Source organism: Colletotrichum destructivum, chromosome 6 (genome assembly GCF_034447905.1).
Source record: "Colletotrichum destructivum chromosome 6, complete sequence".
Taxonomy (NCBI): domain Eukaryota; kingdom Fungi; phylum Ascomycota; class Sordariomycetes; order Glomerellales; family Glomerellaceae; genus Colletotrichum; species Colletotrichum destructivum.
This window is the reverse complement of record NC_085901.1, coordinates 999,955-1,018,668: the sequence shown is the minus strand read 5'-3', so window position 1 is coordinate 1,018,668 and position 18,714 is coordinate 999,955. Positions and strand designations below refer to the sequence as shown.

Sequence of the window (18,714 nt, the reverse complement as noted above, 5' to 3'; positions counted from 1 at the left end):
CGCAAGCATAAAACTCTGATCTTGTGTCGTCAAATCTAATCACATCTAATCAGATCTTTTCTCATCCTGCAAGCGTACTTCTCCAACCTGGTAAACCAACCATGGCGGGCGTCGAAGAACACCAAAAGACGGATGGCCAGGGCGTCGACGCCACGCCGGTGCCGCTGAGTCCGGCGTCCTCCATCGAAGAAGCCAAACGTTCCTCGGGTAATCACCACAACCATGAAGATCTCCTCAGTCTCGTGTGTCGATTCCGTGTCGTTCTGACAGCCATGTAGATGAGTCGTCTGCCCCGAGTCAGGATGTTCTTTACGCCGCCGGGGTTGGACTGAGGCCCGACGACCCTTCCCTCCCGTGCCTGACCCTGCGCATGTGGGTGATTGGGATTGCCTTCTGTCTCATAGGCAGCGGTGTAAACACGCTGTACACCTTCCGCTTCCCGTCCATCAGTCTCTCACAGTCGGCAATTCAGTTCTTGGCTTATCCCGTCGGCAAGGCTTGGGAGTTCGTCGTCCCGGACTGGGGACTCAACATCAAGGGCCATCGCGTCAGCCTGAACCCTGGCCCGTTCAACTACAAGGTGGGCATCCACCCCCTACCCCCTTCAGAAGACGCACATCCTGGCTGGCACCGACTCACACACACACACTCATGTTTCAGGAGAACATACTCATCTACATCATGGCCAATCTCAGTTTCCTCACCCGACTCAGCGCCGACGTCTTGACTGAGCAGCGGGTCTTCTACGGGCTCAAGGCAGGCTGGGGCTTCGAGCTGACCGTCACGCTGGCCACCATCTTGTATGGCTTTGCACTGGCCGGGCTGTGCTACGCGTTGGTCGTCGAGCCCCCCGCGTTGCTGTGGCCCGGCGTGTTGGGAAACACGGCCCTCAACGCCGCGCTGCACTCCGGGAAGAGGGAGGACGAGACGGAGTGCGTCATGAACCCCCCCCCCCTCCCTTTCCTCACGAGACCTAAAACGAAGTCGGGATCGACGACGCTGACAGCCGGGTGTCTTAGGGCCAAATGGACGGCGTCCCGTTATCGGTTCTTTATGCTGGCCTTCATCGCATCCTTCTGCTGGTACTGGTTCCCGGACTTCATCTTCCCCGCGCTGGGGTATTTCACGTGGGTTTGCTGGATAGCTCCGCAGAACGCGGTCGTCAACCAGGTGTTCGGCATGAAGAGTGGCATCGGGTTGCTTCCCTTTACTTTTGATTGTAAACTCTCCGCACTCCCCCACCTCTGACCGGTTCATCGCTTACTGGGAGCAGGGAGTCAAATTGCGTACATTGGGTCTCCGCTTGTCGTGCCCACATGGGCCATCCTGAACGTGCTGGCATCGTTGGTCTTCTGGATATACATAATCTCTCCGGCCCTCTACTACTCCAACACGTGGGAGTCTGCCTATCTCCCCATCCAGAGCAACTCCATCTACGACCACAGCGGGAAGACCTTCAACGTCTCCAAGGTCATCAACAAGGCGGACGGGTTCAGTTTCGACCCGGTCAAGTACGCCAACTACTCCGATGTAAATCCCCCCCGAGTCTTGTACATTGTCGTGTGCGCGCATAGCCTGATGGTTCTCTCACCCAGATCTACCTCCCCGTCACCTACGCTCTCAACACCTTTGGCCTGTCCTTTGCCACAATCGCGTCGCTCTTTGTCTGGCTATTCCTCGAGAAGCGCCGTCATATCGCAACCGCCTTCAGGTCGTCAAAGCTCTCCGCTCTTCTCGGAGGCGAAGTCGTGCCTCGGACCAACCCTCAGCCCGCGTACAAGGCCGTGCCCATCTGGTGGTATTGGATTGCGGCGGCTCTCGCTCTCGGCTTTGGGATCTTCGCGTGCGAGTTCTACCCCGTCCAACTACGCTGGTACGGCGTGCTGTTATCATTCGCGGTGTCGGCCATCTTCTTCGTTCCGGTAGGTCCTCGCGTTTTCCCTGGTCTCGGCAAATGTCTTGAGCCGATGCTTATGGCGTTCGTGTACAGCTTGCTTGGGTGTATGCCACAACGAACATGAAGATCCAGATCGACATCTTTTGCCGCATCGTCGCCGGGTACATATGGGATGGTAAGGTGCTGGCCAACATCTGGTTCTTCAACCTGGGGTACATCTCCGGCATCAAGGGGTTGGCCTTCGCCCAGGACCTGAAGCTGGGCATTTATTGCAACGTAAGCCATTTGGAACCCCCCCCCCCCCCCCCCGTCTTGAAATACCGACTCGTGCTCACAAGGGGCAATCAGATACCACCACGACAACTGTTCCTCGTCCAGTCGGTCGGTCTGGTCATAGGCTCCCTCGGCCAGGTGTCGGTCCTCAACTGGGCGCTCAATCACATCCCCGGCATCTGCACGCTGAGCGCGCCCAACGGCTTCACGTGCCCCTTCTCCCGCACCCATTTCAACACGAGCATGGTCTGGGGCGCACTCGGGCCGCGCCGGTTCTTTGCCGAGGGGGCCATGTACCGCTCTCTGCTGTGGTTCTTCCTCGTCGGGGCGGTGCTGCCCGTCATCGTCTACGTGCTGAGGAAGCGGGTGTTCACCGAGTCGAAGTGGCTGAAGAAGATACACGTGCCCCTCTTCCTCGGCGGGCTCAACTACATCCCGCCGGCGTCTGGGACCAACTATGGAAGTTGGGCAATCGTCGGTCTGCTCTTCGGGCTGCTCATCAAGAACAGGCAGAAGACGTGGTGGAGGAGGTACAACTTCGTCCTCAGCTCGGCCCTGGACTGCTCGGTGGCCATTGCCGGCATCGTTATCTTCTTCGCCATCTTCTACACGGGGGCCTCCAGCAAGCTCAACTGGTGGGGGACCGAGGTCTACAAGGTGAGTCATTTGTTGTGGGAATCTCAGAAGGCTTAGGCAAGTGACATTTCGGGGCGCTGACAGAGACTTGCTGTAGGATACGTGTGACTGGAAGAGCTGCACTTACTTGAGCCGTAGCGGACATTGAAAGGACTCGAGGCTCGATTGCAGAATGGTTAATGTTCACACTGACAAGGTGGGTGTGCTGGTCTTGAAGAACTTTTGCCCGTAGGAAAGACGGCCAGATTCATCAGAAGCGATGTATGTCGGGAAACTCACTACAATAGATAGCTCATCGAAATGGGTTCTTTGCCGGCCATCTCGTGACAGAATCTTGGCATAGAAATACCTGCAATACCTATAATAATAACAATAATACTTAACTCAAAACCTGTCGCGTCGTTCAGCTGTGGTTAAGATAGCACCGCAGATGACATGACCAAGTCGTTATTGTTAAGGGCCCACGATGAAATCGGGTTGTCGTTGCCACTCGGCCTGGTGTTTCCATAGTCAGTCAGTTTTGGCTGGGGACTCCAAAGAAATGCCCTCCCATTCGCTAGCTGGGGATTCAGTGCCCAACAAGTGGTTGAGATGTAAGGCGGGAACTGGCTCAGCAGCATTGCCTTGTGCTGCTGTTCTATCTGACGGCGGCATTATCACATACATCTCCAGCCCCCCGGCGCTACTGCGCCTGTTCATCGTTGATCCAACTCTTTTCAGCAGTAATGAGTCACTGCGTGAGCCCCCCTCCCTTGTCGATCATTGAACACATTTACTCAAGGTACGTACATCCACTAACGGGCTCTGACTGCTGTGGAGCCCCCTGGTAGCAAGAACAAGGTACGTGGCCAAGGCGGTCCCTCTTGAGGTCGCACAGGTGCATAATAACTATATTACCCAGCACTGCCCGGGAGCAAAACGGCCTAAAGTCAGCCCGGAAGGATGCGTGTAACCAGCTGCGAATGCGCCACAAAGCTTGCAATGGCCTTACAGGGCTCACTAACGACGTCGGTCGGTGTGATTCTTGTCCCCTTCAGCGCCCTGCGAGTACGCCACAGCCCCCTTTCATCTCATCCTTCGACTCCTCCTGCGAGTTCGCTCCCTACTCACCCCCATATGGGCAAGGGAATGACAGGTACGCACGGCTCAGTAGCGCCGTGAAGCGGCGGGATTCGACCATTTCGTGGCGTCGCTTGCTGGCGTAACATGATGTGTGACTGCGGCCGTTTGGCATGAGTGTCGGCGCAACTGATCTCCTCCATGAGAGAAGCACCGCGCGGCACGGGGGGGTTCATGTCACTTTGTGCCGAGAAGCATCGCGAATGCCGCGCAGGATGAGAGACGACGGGATGCTGCTAATTGTGGCGTCCCCAGTTGAACATCATTTGAATCATTGCACATATAAAAAGGAACAGCCGTGAGATGAAGCTCTGAGAAGTAGCAGAATGATTGAAGGCACAAGACAGACTCAAACAGTATTGAACAAACCCTCACTCTCACACCAAGTTTCCAACATTCCACCCTCCAATCTCTCTCTCACTCAACACCTTTTGACGCAACTTTCAACATGTCGGAAACCACCATCCGCAAGGCCGTCATCACCGAATTCGGCGACGTCTCCAAAGTGCGCATCGTCCAGGACACCATCGCGCCCCCTCCGGCGAACCATGTGCAGGTAGCGACCATCTACTCGGGCTTCTCCGGGTCCGACATCAACATGCGCAAGGGCGTCTACCCGATGCAGAAGAAGGCACCGCTGACGCCCGGCTACTGTCTCATCGGCACCGTCAGGACCAACGGCCCCGGCGCGTCCAAGTTCCTCCCCGGCGACGTCGTCGCCAGCCTCACGGTGTACGACGCCGAGGCCGACCTCGTCAACCTCCCCGAGAAGTACCTCATCCGGGTCCCCGCGGGCATCGACCTGCAGCAGGCCACGGCGCTGATCCTGGACTGGAGCACGGCGTACGCCATGGTCTTCGAGGCTGCCAAGGTGACGGCGGGCCAACGGGTCTTCGTCCACGGCGTCAGCGGCGCCGTCGGCTACGCCGTCATGAAGCTGTGCCAGCTGCAGGGCGCCGAGGTGTACGGCACGGCGTCGGAGCGGCACCACGAGGCCGCCCGCGCGCAGGGCGCCACGCCCTTCGTGTACACGAACAAAGACTGGATGCGGGCCATCAAGGACGCCGGCGGGGCGGACGCCGTGTTCGACCCCCTCGGCTTCGAGAGCTGGGACGAGTCCTACTCGGTCCTGTCGCCGACGGGCATCCTCGTCGGCTACGGCGGGAACCTGCGGTCGCTCAACGACGGCGGCGAGGACCGGTCGGTCGTCGGGCCGACGATGAAGCTGCTGGCGCGGGGCATGGTGCCCTTCTGCGGCAAGCGGACGCGCTTCTACTACATCACCCGCGACGACGCGACGTTCGAGCCGAACCTGAGGGCCCTGTTCGACCTGCTGGCCGCGGGGAAGATCACGGTCCCGATCAAGAGGGTGTGGGAGCTGGAAGAGATCCAGGAGGCCCACCGCCAGTGGACGACCTCGACGGGCATGGGGTCATCGCTTGTTCGGTTGTCGGGCGCCAAGGAGGCTTAGGTTAGTGTCTTTGTCTACCTTGGTCTAGGTAAAGGTATCTAGAGTGTGTTTGATAGATACAGAGTACATGGATGCCGATGCAACACATCCATTCCGTAGCATAAGTAGGGAGCGTTTGGGTTTTTGCGATGAGTTAGTTTAGTTGCGCTTGCGATTAGGGATGAGCTCTGTAATACATATTTCTTTCTTTCTCACCATTTGCCGTTCTCTCTCCAATCAATGCGCAAGGGCTTACGTCTTCTTCTCCCCCACCAGATTCACTTTCGTCTTGTGAAGCTCACTTTACTCACTTTCCTAATCTTGCTTGGTCTGAGTTGCATACTGCAGGCATTATTTGCTGACGCAGCAACCCGCTCGCTGCCTGGTCAACTTGTTCCCGAATCCTTCAAAGCTTCTTCCCCTCATTGCATCACATCAAATCCCCAAACCCAACTCTGGTTCAACTGTCTGGGACTGGACCAACAGCGACGAGATCATTACTCATAGACAAACAACGGAAGCAAAAGGTGATTGGGGATCGACACCTGCAGCTATCCATCCAGAGAGGGATTCAACCTATAGTCCGCCAGGGTCTCTCCATCAGCTGATTCGGTTCACTCTTTTTTCCATCTTCATTCGCCTGACAGATTTGTCGACAATATCTCGTCCCGCCTCGCTTCAACTGGCTTCCCAACCGAGTGTTGCGACGGCAAGCGACCATGAGACGTCCAGCTGTCCATTCGGCCTTTGCAAGCCTCATCGGCATCGGCATCGGCATCGCCAGCGCCAGCGCCAGTGAACGCGATCCGCCTAAGCTGGACGACTTCGATTGGACGACAATCACGCCCTCGACCAAGCTGGAATACCACCCCTGCTACAAAGAGTTCCAATGCGCGAGGCTCAAAGTGCCCCTCGACTGGCTCGATGAGACAAACGAGCACACGGTGGCGCTGGCCATCACCAAGCTCCCGGCCAAGGTCCCCGACGACGACCCGGCCTTTGGCGGCACCATCTTCACAAACCCGGGCGGCCCCGGCGGTTCCGGCGTCGGCCTCATGCTCCGGGAGGGCCACATCCTGCAGGACACCGCGGACGCCGCCAAGAAGTACGAAATCCTCAGCTGGGACCCGCGAGGCATCCAGTTCACGTCGCCGAGGGCCGATTGCTACGAGGACCTGCTGGCCAGAGACACGGACAGCATTCAGCGCTTAGCCATCGGTCCTCTCGACTCCAGCCCTGACGCGTTGCGGCGCCATTGGGCGCGGACCCATGGCTACGGCAAGCTGTGCACGCAGAACGCCGGCAACGGCTCCATCATCCCCTACGCATCCACGGCGTCTGTTGTCCGCGACATGGTGGAGATGCTGGACAAAATCCAGGAGCTGCGTGACGAGGAGGCCGCCGCAAAGGTTGCCGGCGGGGACGAGAGAGCACAGAAATCCCTGGAGCTGCGCAGCGCCGCCAAACAAGTGCCGCGTATCCAGTACTGGGGCTTCTCATATGGCAGCATTTTGGGCAACACGTTTGCATCAATGTACCCGGGCCGCGTTGGGCGCATCATCGTCGATGGCATCGCCGACCCCGAGGATTACATGGCGGGGGTATGTCCTTCTACGTCTCTCATTGCTGGATAACTGCCAAACGATGCTAACCCGAGCACGCCAGGGGTGGAGGACCAACCTCCAAGACACCGAGGAGCTCGTCAGGTTCTTTTACGAGACGTGTTTTGCGTCCGCGGGGAAGTGCGCTCTTCGCCGGCCCTCGGACAAGGGTTGGCAGGACATCAGGCGCCGTGTCGAGGACCTGGTCAAGCAGCTGGACGACGCGCCCGTCGCGGTGCTCGACGGCAAGCTCACCAACATCCTGACGGGATACGACGTCACGCTGTCCTTCAAGAACCCGCTCTACACGCCCTACCGGGAGTTCCCCAAGCTCGCCGAGAAGCTCAACTCGGCCATCGAGGGGAACTACACCGCCCTCCTCGAGGCCGCCAAGGCCGGCATCCCGAGGCTCGACCAGGCCTGCTCCCACCCCAACGCCTCCGAGTCGTCCGCCACGTTCGGCGACGGCGGCCAGGCCGTCCTCTGCTCCGACGGCGAGGACAGCACCAACTTCACCATCGCCGACTACCAGGCCTACGTCTCCGAGCTCGAGTCCCAGTCCCCGACCTTCGCCGGCTACTGGTCCCAGATCCGTCTCGCCTGCACGGGCTGGCGCGCCCGGCCCAAGTGGCGCTTCGCCGGGCCGTTTACGACGCCGGAGCACGACCCGGCCGGCGTCGAGGGCAAGCCGGCGGCGCCGCTGCTGTTTATGTCGTCGCGCCTCGACCCGGTAACGCCGCTGAGGAACGCGTTGAAGGCGAGCGCGCAACACCCCGGGTCGGCCGTCGTGATCCAGGAGTCCGTCGGCCACTGCGCCATAGCCACCGGCAGCCGGTGCTCGACCGAGATCATCCAGAAGTACTTTGAGCACGGAACCGTGCCGACGAGCGGGACGGTGTGCCAGGCTGACTGCGACGTCTGGGGCGGCGATGACTGCTTGCCGTCGGGCATGGGCATCAGAGTGGCGCCTCTGGCGCCGCCGCACGACAGATCCCATCCGCTCGTCTTCTAGACCAAGGGACGGAGTCTTCCAGCGGGGAAGGTAGAGAAACGAGGGGAGACAGGGACATCAGAGAAGCGTTGAGAGGCTTGCAAAAGGTAGCTTGGCCATGGCAGACGATCCTGCATGACACCGAAGTCTCGAAGTTCAAGACACATGGGTCGTCAGATACGACCCAAGATAGATCAAAATTCAACGGCCCTATTTTGGAGGGGACACACTGTGAACGGTGATCCCTTGTTGTAGGACACACAGACGCATCGGGGTAGCCACCAAGATCTCGCAACTTGCAGGTGACAGTGGCATGTAAAACTCAGCTGAAGACGATCCCCAGCATGCCGACATCCGAGACCTCGCTTGTCTTTCGACCACGGAAGCTGATGGGTCCGTTTGTCGAGGGATTCTTTGGAGAACAGAGACAAGACATGACGCTTCCCTCCTCGGCCTCTGCGCTCTCTCCACCGACTGCTGTGCGTGTGCCAGGCGTACCGGAACGTCTTGCGGGATCGCCCGTTATGAAGATCTTTCACCGAACACGATGTCTGGCGTGACTACAGCCCAGCGAAACTCAACGTTACACGTGCTAGAAGACTCGACTGAGACATGGCACCGGTCAAACGTCAAATGCATGCTTTCTGCCAGACCCCAATACGAGTTTCCTCTTCCGCCCTGACCATCTGTCATTCCCGAGCATGCCCTACTATCCCGGCTTGGGTAGTCGATCATGATGCATGCGACCTAACGAGGCGACGGCCGTTAGCGCCCGGGGAGCAGCCCAACATCGTGGGGTTGGCTCTTGGGGACCTCGTGTCATACCGTCCCCGGTACCCCTCAGTCGTGTTCAGCCCTTTTTCCAAAGCCAAGCTGGACGTCGCGCTAGTGGCTTGTCAGCCCGTGGATCATTCCGCCCAAGTGGCTTGCGGGGGACCGCGGCATTGGCTCGATTGATGTTGCGGAGGGGGTTACGTTTTCCTGGTTCTGACTACTTTCTTTTACGAGATGGAGGCGTTTCTGTCAATGATCCGAGTGAAGGCCAGCACAACCGCAAAGGGAGACAGATGGGAGATCCCATGCCCCAACGGCTCAGTTGACAGGGATGAAAATAGTACCGTTTACATCATGTGAGTTCGTATTCGAAGTGCCTCATGCTCGAGGTGGTTGCGGCGGTGGGGATGCGCGAGAGGCTCATGCACGGGATCGCGTATGTAGAGAACAGCAGCTCGAGGCAATGTTTGGAAGGATTCGGGTCATTTGAGTCTCCGACCTTCATGTTGAAAGTTTTCAGATGCAGACCCCTGACCTCCTTGGCGATCAACACGAGTATAAAGACTTCACCGAGTCCCTCGAGCTTTGAAGAAGGACATCGCACTTCCGGAGGGCAGTTCAACATCGTCTAAAAGCCATTGTAACCCTACACTACCATTATCAACCTCACCCAACCTATCAGTCAAAATGAAGGTATCAGCAATTCTGTTCGCCTCCCTTTCCACCATCCTCCCCGCCCTATCTCACCCACTGGAAGAGCGCGATGGTGTCCAGACGGTCCACCTGACCTTCCACGGCGGCCCCGCGTCCTACGTGCTCAACATACCCGCAGACGGACAGGTGTATCCTACTAGTTTGTTCCCCAGTACAGCTCTCACAGTGTGCGGGCATATTTGCTGACTCCCGGGTTCACAGACAACGACATCTCGGTGAACATCATCGACGCGCCCGACTACAACGCCATCTCGCAGTGTACGTTCTACACCGGCGGCGAGAAGGCGCTGGTGAGCGGCATCACGCCGCAGGGCGTCCAGCAGGTCATCATCGGGCCGCCCCAGCCCGTCACCGGAGTCAGCTGCTTCGGGTTCTGCGTCCCGACGTACGGGGCGTGCTACGATACCAACGGGCAGAGCGTCGGGCCGTGTTGCAACGGCTTCTGTGCCGCGACGCGCTGCAGACCCTGGATCCAGCCGTACTAGAACACGAGAGACATCTTCTTTGTGGTCCCCCGACATTCTCAACACCCAAGAGGAAGAGGAAGCGTGGGGCACCGGGGCAAGAGGACACCGTACGTGCAGTGCAGTGTCTTTGCGCAATGAGTTAATGGTGCCATCCTGACCCATAGCAGTAAAACCTATTTTACATGCCGAATTTGAGACAGTGAATTATCCTTTCAGTCTTTGATGATGGACAGAACTTATGGTGAGCGCGCCATCTCACATGCATTGGTGCCTGACCGAGACTCGCGGCCCGGTCCGGATGGGTGGGGCCGACTCCGATCCCAGTGTCTGTTAGCGGGTCCGGGTCGGATGCAGAGTCGGGTCTCAGTCCGCTCCTCGATAACGCAAGCCGTGTTGTCAGCTCACTCAATGGGTAGACGGGCCGTGTCACCTTTCAGTCCAATGAAACACTTCCGGCTATATCCTTCGAACCCCGCGCTCTGGGCTTGTGCATTTGTAATCTCGGTTCCCTGTGGACATAGTTTCGTGTGAGAGTGTAAGCTGCGCCCGCGGCCATCATTTATCTGAACAATTTCATTCAAGCCTACGTAAATGAGCAAAATCTCTTGCTACCTTGCTTTTGAAAATAGTTAAATACACTGGGTTACCTACCAGCTCCATCCGCGTTACAAGACAGTTAATCGACCGCCGCCGTTGCCATGGAGTTCAACCCAACCAAGTCAATCGTGACTAACGAGGAGTGTGACATCCACTACTGGCACCAAGGCCAAGGCCCCCTCATAGTCTTTATCCCTGGCGGCAACGGTCATGGACGCCAATACAACCCCATCATCGCTGCGCTGTCGGACAAGTACACCTGCGCGACGTTCGACCGACGCCAAATGTCGGCGAGCCAGGCGAAAGTAAACAAACGACTCAACCCCCCACAACAAGCGCGTGATATACGCGCTATCGTCCAAGCCCTCGGCTTCGATAAGACCATTCTCTTCGGTAGCAGCATGGGCGGCATCCTCGCCTTCCAGTTCGCCATCGACTTCCCCGACATGGTCGACCACATGATATCGCACGAAGCCCCAACCTTCACCCTGTTGCCGAACGCCACCGAGGTCTTTGAGTTTCTGTACAGCTGTCTCGAGCTTTATGAGACTGTAGGCGTCGAGGCTGCGCAGGAAAAGTTCAGCTCGAGGCTTCTTGGATACAACGACGAGGGCGTGCCGAAGCCCGCATCGCCAGAGCCGTTCAACAAGGACAACTTTTGGGCCAACGAGTTCGCCCTCTTGCTGGGCTACTTGCCGAGCCTGTACCGGCTGAAGGAGAACGGGACCAGCGTTGGGCTGATGAGGGGGACGAGGAGCAGGGACGCGTGGTACGCGCAGGCGGTGGACGAACAGGAAAAGATTCTGGGGTGTCCTCGGCTCGACGTTCCGGGGGCCCATGAAGGTTTCCAGGTCGAGTTGGAGGCGTTTCTCCCTTACTTCCTCGAGCTTCTAGGAGCTCTCGAGAGGAAGTCGAGTGGTGCGTGAAGCGACTGTGGAGTAGCGGTAGCCGGCCAGTTGCAGGCAGTTCCTTGAATAATGACCTGGCATCTCTCGAGTCTACCATCGAGTTCAGTCGGATGAAGGGCGATGCATATGTGCGGTCGATCCGCTGAATCTAAGCTTCGGCAGTCCTCTCCTCTGTCTCCAGTAGTTCGTCCCCTCCAGCATCTCCGGGCAGCCGGCCAGCAGCCAGCCCCATTTTCTCAGGAACGCCTCAGTGGCTTCCCAGCCGCGCGGGTCCCAGGGCTCGCCCCAGACGATTAGAGCCGATTCCTCGACCCCGGCCCCTGCCCCCACGTCCACAATATCCCGGCACATGTCATCCTCGTCGATGTAGTCCTCACCATGCTCGGCAACGACCCGGAGGAAGTTGTCTCGCATATTCGGGTGGGGGAAGAAGTCGATCCACGGGTGGTGCTCGACGATGAGCTGCAGCTGGGTGGGACGCATGTTTTCGGGGCACGAGGGGTGTACGGCCGCGGGACCGAGGCCCGGGCCCACCATATGGAATGGGGATATTGCCTCGTACGTGAGCCAGCCTTTGTCGAAGTTCAGGACCCGGGCGTTCTGGACAAAGGCGTGGAAGACGTTTACGCGGACGAGGGTCGTGAGGTAGTTGGTACGGGGATTCCCACTGAGGTAGTCCTTGTAGGCCCCCTCGGAAAACCGTATGAGATCGTCCTGGGCATAGGGCTTGCCCAGGAGGCAAAGACCTGGCCTCCCCTTGCTCCCTGTACCGGAGACCATCATGGCCTGTTTGTTGAGCGGCGTTTCCGCCTTGACAAGCACAGTGGATGATGGGTCTGATTCCGAATCTGGCTCCGGACTCGGGTCCGATGGAGAATGTTTACCAAGCTTCTGAGCCCTTCGCCCTGGTATAAGAACGTTTCTTGTCAGCTCAAACTTGTTTGGGCCAGACCAGGGGGCTTTTTCGTGGATTCTGTGGTGCTACTAACGTCGGGCTCTCTGGTTGAGGCGGTTCTGCAATTTACGCCTCTCAGCCGTGCTTGTGACGCCGGTCCAGTCTTCGGTAGGGTCTTTCATCTCGGCTAGGCGAGGATTTGCAACCACGGGGATCGACGTTGCGTGAGGAACCGGGGCTCCAGGGCTGAAACACAGTTCCATTGCTGACGCTGATTCTGGATCTGGGAAGCCGTCTTCAAATGACATTGGTCAGAAGGATCGTTACACGAGGGGGCCGAGCCAACGAGATGGCGTGTAGATGATGAGATTGGGACATAGGATAAAGGGGGGAAACGCAGGCGTTCAAAGTTGAGAATGGCCACCTCGAGGACTATATGCAACTTGCTGACGGCTCACGCCGTCCAAGTGTCAGGGTTGCTCCCCCAAGACAGCAACGTAAAACCGTCGAATCGGCGGCGGTACCTTGTTTGATAGGTGGGGGCCACCCCCAATGACTCGGGCGGGACCTGGATCGTAGTCACAGGTTGGCTTGGACAGTTCTCGTAGTCTGCCGATAGACCCAGGCTCTTTGTATCTTATAGAGAAAGTGGAAGCCATTCTGGCAAAGACTTGATTTATAAGCTTCTCGAGAACACATGTGTCCCTTCTCTTTCGTTCTTGCTGTCGTAAGCATGCTTTGCTCATCGCGGCTCAATCGCGGCAGTCCGCCATTCTCGTCGACAAGGCAAAGAAAGCATATCTATGGAAAGGGGGGACACTCGGGCGGATTTAAGACCCATGTCGAACGGTACCCGACTTTAGCGTCGTCAGCAGGCTGCATTAGCGTCTTGCCGACCGATCTTTGTGTCTTCTTACCTACCAATCGCGAGGTGGTGATCTCTCGGGGATATCCCTGCTCCCCCAGCATTTTGCCTTTGGGTGGCAGTGCCTGTACAGGTATGAACTGTTAGACTTGCCCAATCGCGCACAGAACACTTGGCTGGTGCCGTCTACCTTTTTTCCTCTAGAAACAAACTCACGACCTTCGACTTGCTTCCTTGCATTGGGCCATTCAGGATCGCGGCGAGGCGCCGAGGTGGACCTTTTGGTTCCTTTTCCCGGCAGAGAGCGAGATAATACCAAAATTTGTGCTGAATAGATTGTGCATGTTTCATTATGCTTTGAGCTGCTTATTTGTTGGTTGGTCCTAGGTGCTCCTCTAGAACAGAGAATCGCCATGATTCAACCCCTGGCCCGGCCTACCAGGGTCAGAGAGTATAGGACCAGCAAGCGAACAGATGCCACGATAATATTATCATGCGGCTGTAATCGAACCCAATGGTCAACCGCGGTGAAAGCGTTGCTCCACAAAGGCTCCGAGGCTTCGTAGCTCATTGCGAAGGCTTGGCCGGTCCCTGTCTCTTGTGTTGCTAACGGCCCTCAACTCAGCGCGCTCATCTTTGACGTCTTACCAGAGTCTTGCTGTACATTTCTTTTGCCGTCGTCCTTTCGACCATCCTCGCCCCTATTCTTCCCGTCTCATTTTTGCCTCATGGAAATCGAATATACCCTATCTTCCTTTCGAGCCTGTCGCTCGGAGATGGCTCTATGTCTTGATGCACAACTGATGCGAAGCCGCATTGTAGCCTTCTGGAGTCTCAAACCACATCCTCTATGTCACATGACTGTCATGTTTACCGCTGCAGCGTTCAATGCGTCTATTCGTTTAAAGGCTGCTTAGCTGGTTCGAATGGTCTGGTGATATCTCCCAGTTGATGGTTTAACCTTGAACTTTGGCTACGCCTTTTGGCAATGCATGTCTGAAATTACCTACTGCCCAGGTGCTGCCGCTGTGTATGCTCGTTGATGTCCTCACAAAAGCTTGGAGGTAGCCCCTCACTGCTCGGCAGCATCTATATCGACTTTGGGATATTCAAAACTAATGGGTATGCATCCTTTTAATTAGTACTTTGGACATCGATGACCAACGTCGACTTGGTCACAACACGGAGGCTTCACTAGGGAGACCTGGCTGTTCATCGCGCACTGTTATCTTTGCTGTACCTCTACTTCTTTTTTTTTTTCCTTCTTCTTTTTTTTCTTCTTTTTTTAATCACCTCTCCGACCAGAAAACATAATTCTGACCTTGGTCCTTGGTACGACCTGAAAGGTGGACGTATGTTGGACCACAACGTTAGTACCTAACTAGCGACAGCTATGTAGAAACACACTGGTACGGTTGACCTTCGCTAAATAATCACAATTATTACTGATGGTTTCCGATCGAAGTGCCGAAAGTAGGGAACTGATCTTCCGAGGATGCGGGGTCTGTGAGGACGCGGGGTGGTGCTGACGGACGACCCCGGATAATCCATCTGCTGGTTGATCATCATGGCCCTTATAAAGTTTCCAGAAACCTACGTGTATTATTAACAGCTATGCATTGTCATCTTTGATTCTATCGAACACGCAGGCGCCCGTCACCACGCTGAAACTGTTACAATGGAGCTTCATGTGTTTTTCCTCCTTTTGACTCTTCCCATCGTGGCCCGGCTCTGCCTTAAGATCTATCACGCCTTGACCTCGCCTCTGGCATCAGTCCCTGGGCCCTTTTTTGCGCGCTTCACCAACTTGTGGTACGCTTGGAAGATTAACCAAGGCCACTTTGAGAGAGCGAACATTGCCCTCCATCAACAATATGGCAAGTACTCTACTTTCCTGTTCATCTGATGTCCATCCAGCAACGCATACCTCCAACCCAGCCCCGTTATGTGGCGATCTCTCAAACTGATTATTGGAGTAGGACCAATTATCCGTTACGGCCCAAACAGGTTCAGTATCGATGACCCTCTCGCCTCCAGAATGATCTATGCTCCCGGCCACGGCTTTCCAAAGTCTTCGTGGTATGACACATGGGGTGACCCGAACCCGCATCAGTGGTCACTGTTCTCGGACCGAGATGAGAGGCGTCACGCTGCGAACCGCCGCCTCTACCAGAACATGTACAGCATGTCTTCACAGGCGCACTACGAACGATACGTCGACGAGTGCGCAGACCTGTTTGTCCAGAGGCTCACGGAGATGTCCGGCAGGCGCGGAGTCGCGGAGCCCGTCGACATGGGCCATTGGTTTCAATGCTACGCCTTTGACGTGATTGGGATGATCACTTACTCCAAGCGCCTGGGCTTTCTGGATCGGGGCCAGGACGTGGGCGACTTTATCAAGAATCTCGATAATCACCTCCGCTACGCTTCCATAGTTGGTGTATACTCGCATCTCCATCCATACCTGGCCCCCATCAGAAATCGGCTCGGAAAGCAAGCCACAGGGAGAAAGTACATTGTGGACATCACCAAGCGATACCTGGCGGAGCATCAATCCAAGCCAAAGGCAGTCGATGTTGGAGAAGTGTCTGCCCCCTCGAAGCAGACCGGCACCCTGGATCTTCTTTCCAAATTCTTTGCGAAGCATTCCGAGGATCCCACATCCTTCACACAGTACCATGTCCTTGCCGGCTGCGTGTCAAACATGGTTGCAGGCTCGGATACCACAGCCATCAGTCTCAGTGCGACACTGTACCAGCTTCTCCGCCATCCCCGAGCCATGGAGAAGTTGCGGGGCGAGGTTGATCGGTTTTTCTCCCTGGGGGCTAGCGATTCAAAAACCGTCACTTTGCAGGAAAGCCTTCAGCTGCCATACCTCCAGGCAGTCATCAAAGAGTCGTTGAGACTGCATCCAGCAACCGGCCTTCCTTTGGAGAGAGTCGTGCCTGAAGGGGGCGCATCTATATGCGGGAAGTTCTTACCGGAAGGGGTGAGTGTCGATTTGAACCCAAAACACGTTCGTCTCCGGCACATACTCACATTTTTCACTTATCAGACAATCGTGGGCATCAATTCTTGGGTCGAGCATCATAGGACGTCCATCTTTGGCGATGATGCAGCCGAATTCAGACCCGAGCGGTGGCTGACTACTAATACCGATCGTTTGTCGGCTATGAACAGACACTGGATGCCGGTAAGCACCTGATGACGCCCTGTACGGATTGTTGTGCTTGCTGTTGATTCCTGACTGAAACCTAGTTTGGCTTGGGATCTCGAACATGCATCGGAAGACACATTTCCATGCTGGAAATGTGCAAACTGATTCCTCGACTCGTCCATGAGTTTGATTTTGAGATGAACCAGGGCTACCCATGGTTGAACAAGAACTATTGGTTCGTGAAACCTATCGGCTGGAAGATAAACGTGTGCATTCGGTCACCCAGAGAGCCCTGATGATACGGAATCCCGCGGGTTAGGGCAGCAAGATCACAGAAGAATGAGATTGGCATAGGTTCTTAAAAACGAAAGTGACTCTTTGCATTTTGTCTCAGACGACGACGATATGAAGAATAGCAAAGGATTCAAGTGTAGCCCAAATGATCGACAGAGAAACGAAGTATGTACAGAAAACCAAACCAGGACCTGCACCATTGGGTGGTGTTCCGTGTACGCTTCTGGAACGGCCAAGAAGCTGTTGATGAACCTGCGTGTACCACAAGGGGTAAACTCAAGTAGCGATGTTGTAGGTGCTGCCGATAGGGCCAAAGCGGATGTTGGACCACACGACCCGAGCGTTGGGGAACTGCTCGATGACCTCGGCGGGGACACCGGAGGTCGGGGCACATGGTCCACGCTCGGTGCCAGGCTCTCCGGCTCTCTCGGGAGGGTAGGTAGAGTCGAGCCAGAGCATGTTGGCGTAGTGCTACGATGGGGTGTTAGGCTTTTTCTTTTTGCAAGACATCTGAGGGCATCCCGTCCAAGACTTACGTCGCTCCAGATGGACATGACAAGCGTCATGGGGATCTCGAGGGCAGCGTTGAGCTTGGGGTATCCACCGACTTCGTTGAAGCGGTCGCGCTCGCCGAAGACGGCGAACTGGGACTCGCAGAACTCCGGCGTGATGTCCGAGGTCTCGGGGACGCCGGCCCATTTGGCCCCGGGGACCGTGATGGTCCTTCCGTCCTGGATGAAGACCTGGTACATGCGGTCGGGCTGGAAGCGGGTGACGACAGTGAACTTCCTGGTGGTGTCGATGGTCTTGCCGGGCCCGTAGAAGTCGCGGTTACCCATGCGGTACGGGTTGTAGTCGCAGCCGTTGGCGTCGCAGCCGCCGCCGTAGCGGTCTTCTGAGTAGGTACCGCCGCAGGTGTCGTCCTCACAGATGTGGTAGTTGTTGTCCTCGCAAGGGTGGGGGGTCAGGGCGTAGGCGTGGGCGTTGGACTCCCTTTAAAATTGACTTTAGTGTTTTTTGCTTTTCGAAAGAGAAGTCATTCAGGGAGACATGGACTTACCAGACGTCAATCTCAGCACAGCAAGCACCCATGTTACCAACCCCAGCGTTGTTGTCGGTTTCAGACGAGTTCCAGCCCGCAATGTTACCCTGTTTGTCTTCGAGTCAGTCGAGACTCATCGGCAAGGCTGAAGAAGAAGGACGGTGGGGAGAATTAGAGATTCACCTTGCCACCGATGAACTTCAGGTCGCGGGCACACTGAGCATCGCAGTAGCCTGTGCCGTACTTGGCACCGGCTCTGTTGTTCGCCTCGGAAGAGAGGCCGCCATCTTCCTTCATAGCAACGAAGTAGAGGGCGCTGTTGATGCCGCACTCAACCGTGGATAGGTCGACGTCGAAGGCGAACTCGTTGTTCAACAGGGTAAACGTCTGGTACTTGCTGTCACCGTTCATGAGGTACATGCGAGAGCCGACGTTCTTGCCGAAACCGTGCTGCTGAACAAACTTCAACGTCAAGGCGTTGCCGCTGGTCGAAACACCATAAGTGTTGCCATAGTCGGCTCCCTCGACGGCGCAGTTCCTAGCACAGTCGTCTGCGCCGGAACACAGCCCGGTCCAAGAGTTGCCCTCATAACAGTTCCGGTATCCGCTGTGAAATTGGTTAGCGAAAGTCTCTGGCGTTACCACGTCTTGAGCCAGCTTCGCCTAGAAGATGGAGTTGTCGGTATACGATGACATCGAAATGGTGCTTACCCAACTTCATGAATCCAGCGCCAGTTGGCATCAATGACGACTTCAGCGTTGACGTTGGAGCAAGAACCAGACGTGCACCTTTGCCAGTTGAGCCTGGGGTGAGTCTCAGATTGCTCAGTGCCGACCTGCTGGGCCACGGCCATGGCCAGCATGGAAAGTGCAGTGAGAGTGGACTTCATCTTGGATGAAACTGAATAGACCGTAGGGTTGTCTGCCTAGTTACAAGAGCGAAGAAGAGAGTGTTTGATGGGGAGTGGTTTACAACTCATGTCCAACATGGAAACACTTGTGATATTTATGCTTTCGAAGAAACCTCTCATCGT

At 56.3% G+C, this 18,714-nt stretch overlaps 8 protein-coding genes across 8 annotated transcripts; 6 read left to right on the top strand and 2 right to left on the bottom strand.

The window, feature by feature from the left end:
- Positions 1-55: 55 nt before the first annotated feature.
- CDEST_09492 (Putative oligopeptide transporter, OPT superfamily) lies at positions 56-3,177 on the top strand. Its single transcript, XM_062925651.1, has 9 exons — positions 56-207; positions 279-580; positions 661-932; positions 1,020-1,219; positions 1,274-1,530; positions 1,596-1,922; positions 1,991-2,173; positions 2,246-2,827; positions 2,904-3,177. The coding sequence occupies exons 1-9, from the start codon at positions 102-104 to the stop codon at positions 2,952-2,954; spliced, it is 2,280 nt and encodes a 759-aa protein (XP_062781702.1). The 5' UTR covers positions 56-101; the 3' UTR covers positions 2,955-3,177.
- A 1,057-nt stretch (positions 3,178-4,234) lies between these two features.
- CDEST_09491 (Putative GroES-like superfamily, alcohol dehydrogenase-like, NAD(P)-binding domain superfamily) lies at positions 4,235-5,591 on the top strand. Its single transcript, XM_062925650.1, has one exon. The coding sequence runs from the start codon at positions 4,374-4,376 to the stop codon at positions 5,394-5,396; it is 1,023 nt and encodes a 340-aa protein (XP_062781701.1). The 5' UTR covers positions 4,235-4,373; the 3' UTR covers positions 5,397-5,591.
- Positions 5,592-5,777: 186 nt separating this feature from the next.
- CDEST_09490 (Putative peptidase S33 tripeptidyl aminopeptidase-like, alpha/Beta hydrolase) lies at positions 5,778-8,560 on the top strand. Its single transcript, XM_062925649.1, has 2 exons — positions 5,778-6,976; positions 7,041-8,560. Exons 1-2 carry the CDS (start codon positions 6,095-6,097, stop codon positions 7,986-7,988), a joined length of 1,830 nt encoding a protein of 609 aa, XP_062781700.1. The 5' UTR covers positions 5,778-6,094; the 3' UTR covers positions 7,989-8,560.
- A 795-nt stretch (positions 8,561-9,355) lies between these two features.
- On the top strand, positions 9,356-10,451 carry CDEST_09489 (uncharacterized protein). The gene is made up of 2 exons (XM_062925648.1): positions 9,356-9,594; positions 9,657-10,451. The coding sequence occupies exons 1-2, from the start codon at positions 9,429-9,431 to the stop codon at positions 9,938-9,940; spliced, it is 450 nt and encodes a 149-aa protein (XP_062781699.1). The 5' UTR covers positions 9,356-9,428; the 3' UTR covers positions 9,941-10,451.
- A 60-nt stretch (positions 10,452-10,511) lies between these two features.
- CDEST_09488 (Putative alpha/beta hydrolase-1) lies at positions 10,512-11,525 on the top strand. The gene has a single exon (XM_062925647.1). It carries the CDS (start codon positions 10,621-10,623, stop codon positions 11,443-11,445), a length of 825 nt encoding a protein of 274 aa, XP_062781698.1. The 5' UTR covers positions 10,512-10,620; the 3' UTR covers positions 11,446-11,525.
- A 1-nt stretch (position 11,526) lies between these two features.
- Positions 11,527-12,790, bottom strand: CDEST_09487 (uncharacterized protein). Its single transcript, XM_062925646.1, has 2 exons — positions 12,417-12,790; positions 11,527-12,332 (listed from the first exon to the last, which is right to left on the bottom strand). Exons 1-2 carry the CDS (start codon positions 12,628-12,630, stop codon positions 11,530-11,532), a joined length of 1,017 nt encoding a protein of 338 aa, XP_062781697.1. The 5' UTR covers positions 12,631-12,790; the 3' UTR covers positions 11,527-11,529.
- Positions 12,791-14,793: 2,003 nt separating this feature from the next.
- Positions 14,794-16,808, top strand: CDEST_09486 (Putative cytochrome P450). Its single transcript, XM_062925645.1, has 4 exons — positions 14,794-15,064; positions 15,167-16,176; positions 16,243-16,380; positions 16,446-16,808. Exons 1-4 carry the CDS (start codon positions 14,866-14,868, stop codon positions 16,638-16,640), a joined length of 1,542 nt encoding a protein of 513 aa, XP_062781696.1. The 5' UTR covers positions 14,794-14,865; the 3' UTR covers positions 16,641-16,808.
- An 11-nt stretch (positions 16,809-16,819) lies between these two features.
- CDEST_09485 (Putative glycoside hydrolase, family 7, concanavalin A-like lectin/glucanase domain superfamily) lies at positions 16,820-18,634 on the bottom strand. The gene is made up of 5 exons (XM_062925644.1): positions 18,392-18,634; positions 17,864-18,287; positions 17,699-17,787; positions 17,175-17,631; positions 16,820-17,109 (listed from the first exon to the last, which is right to left on the bottom strand). Exons 1-5 carry the CDS (start codon positions 18,568-18,570, stop codon positions 16,915-16,917), a joined length of 1,344 nt encoding a protein of 447 aa, XP_062781695.1. The 5' UTR covers positions 18,571-18,634; the 3' UTR covers positions 16,820-16,914.
- Between the last annotated feature and the right edge of the window lie 80 nt (positions 18,635-18,714).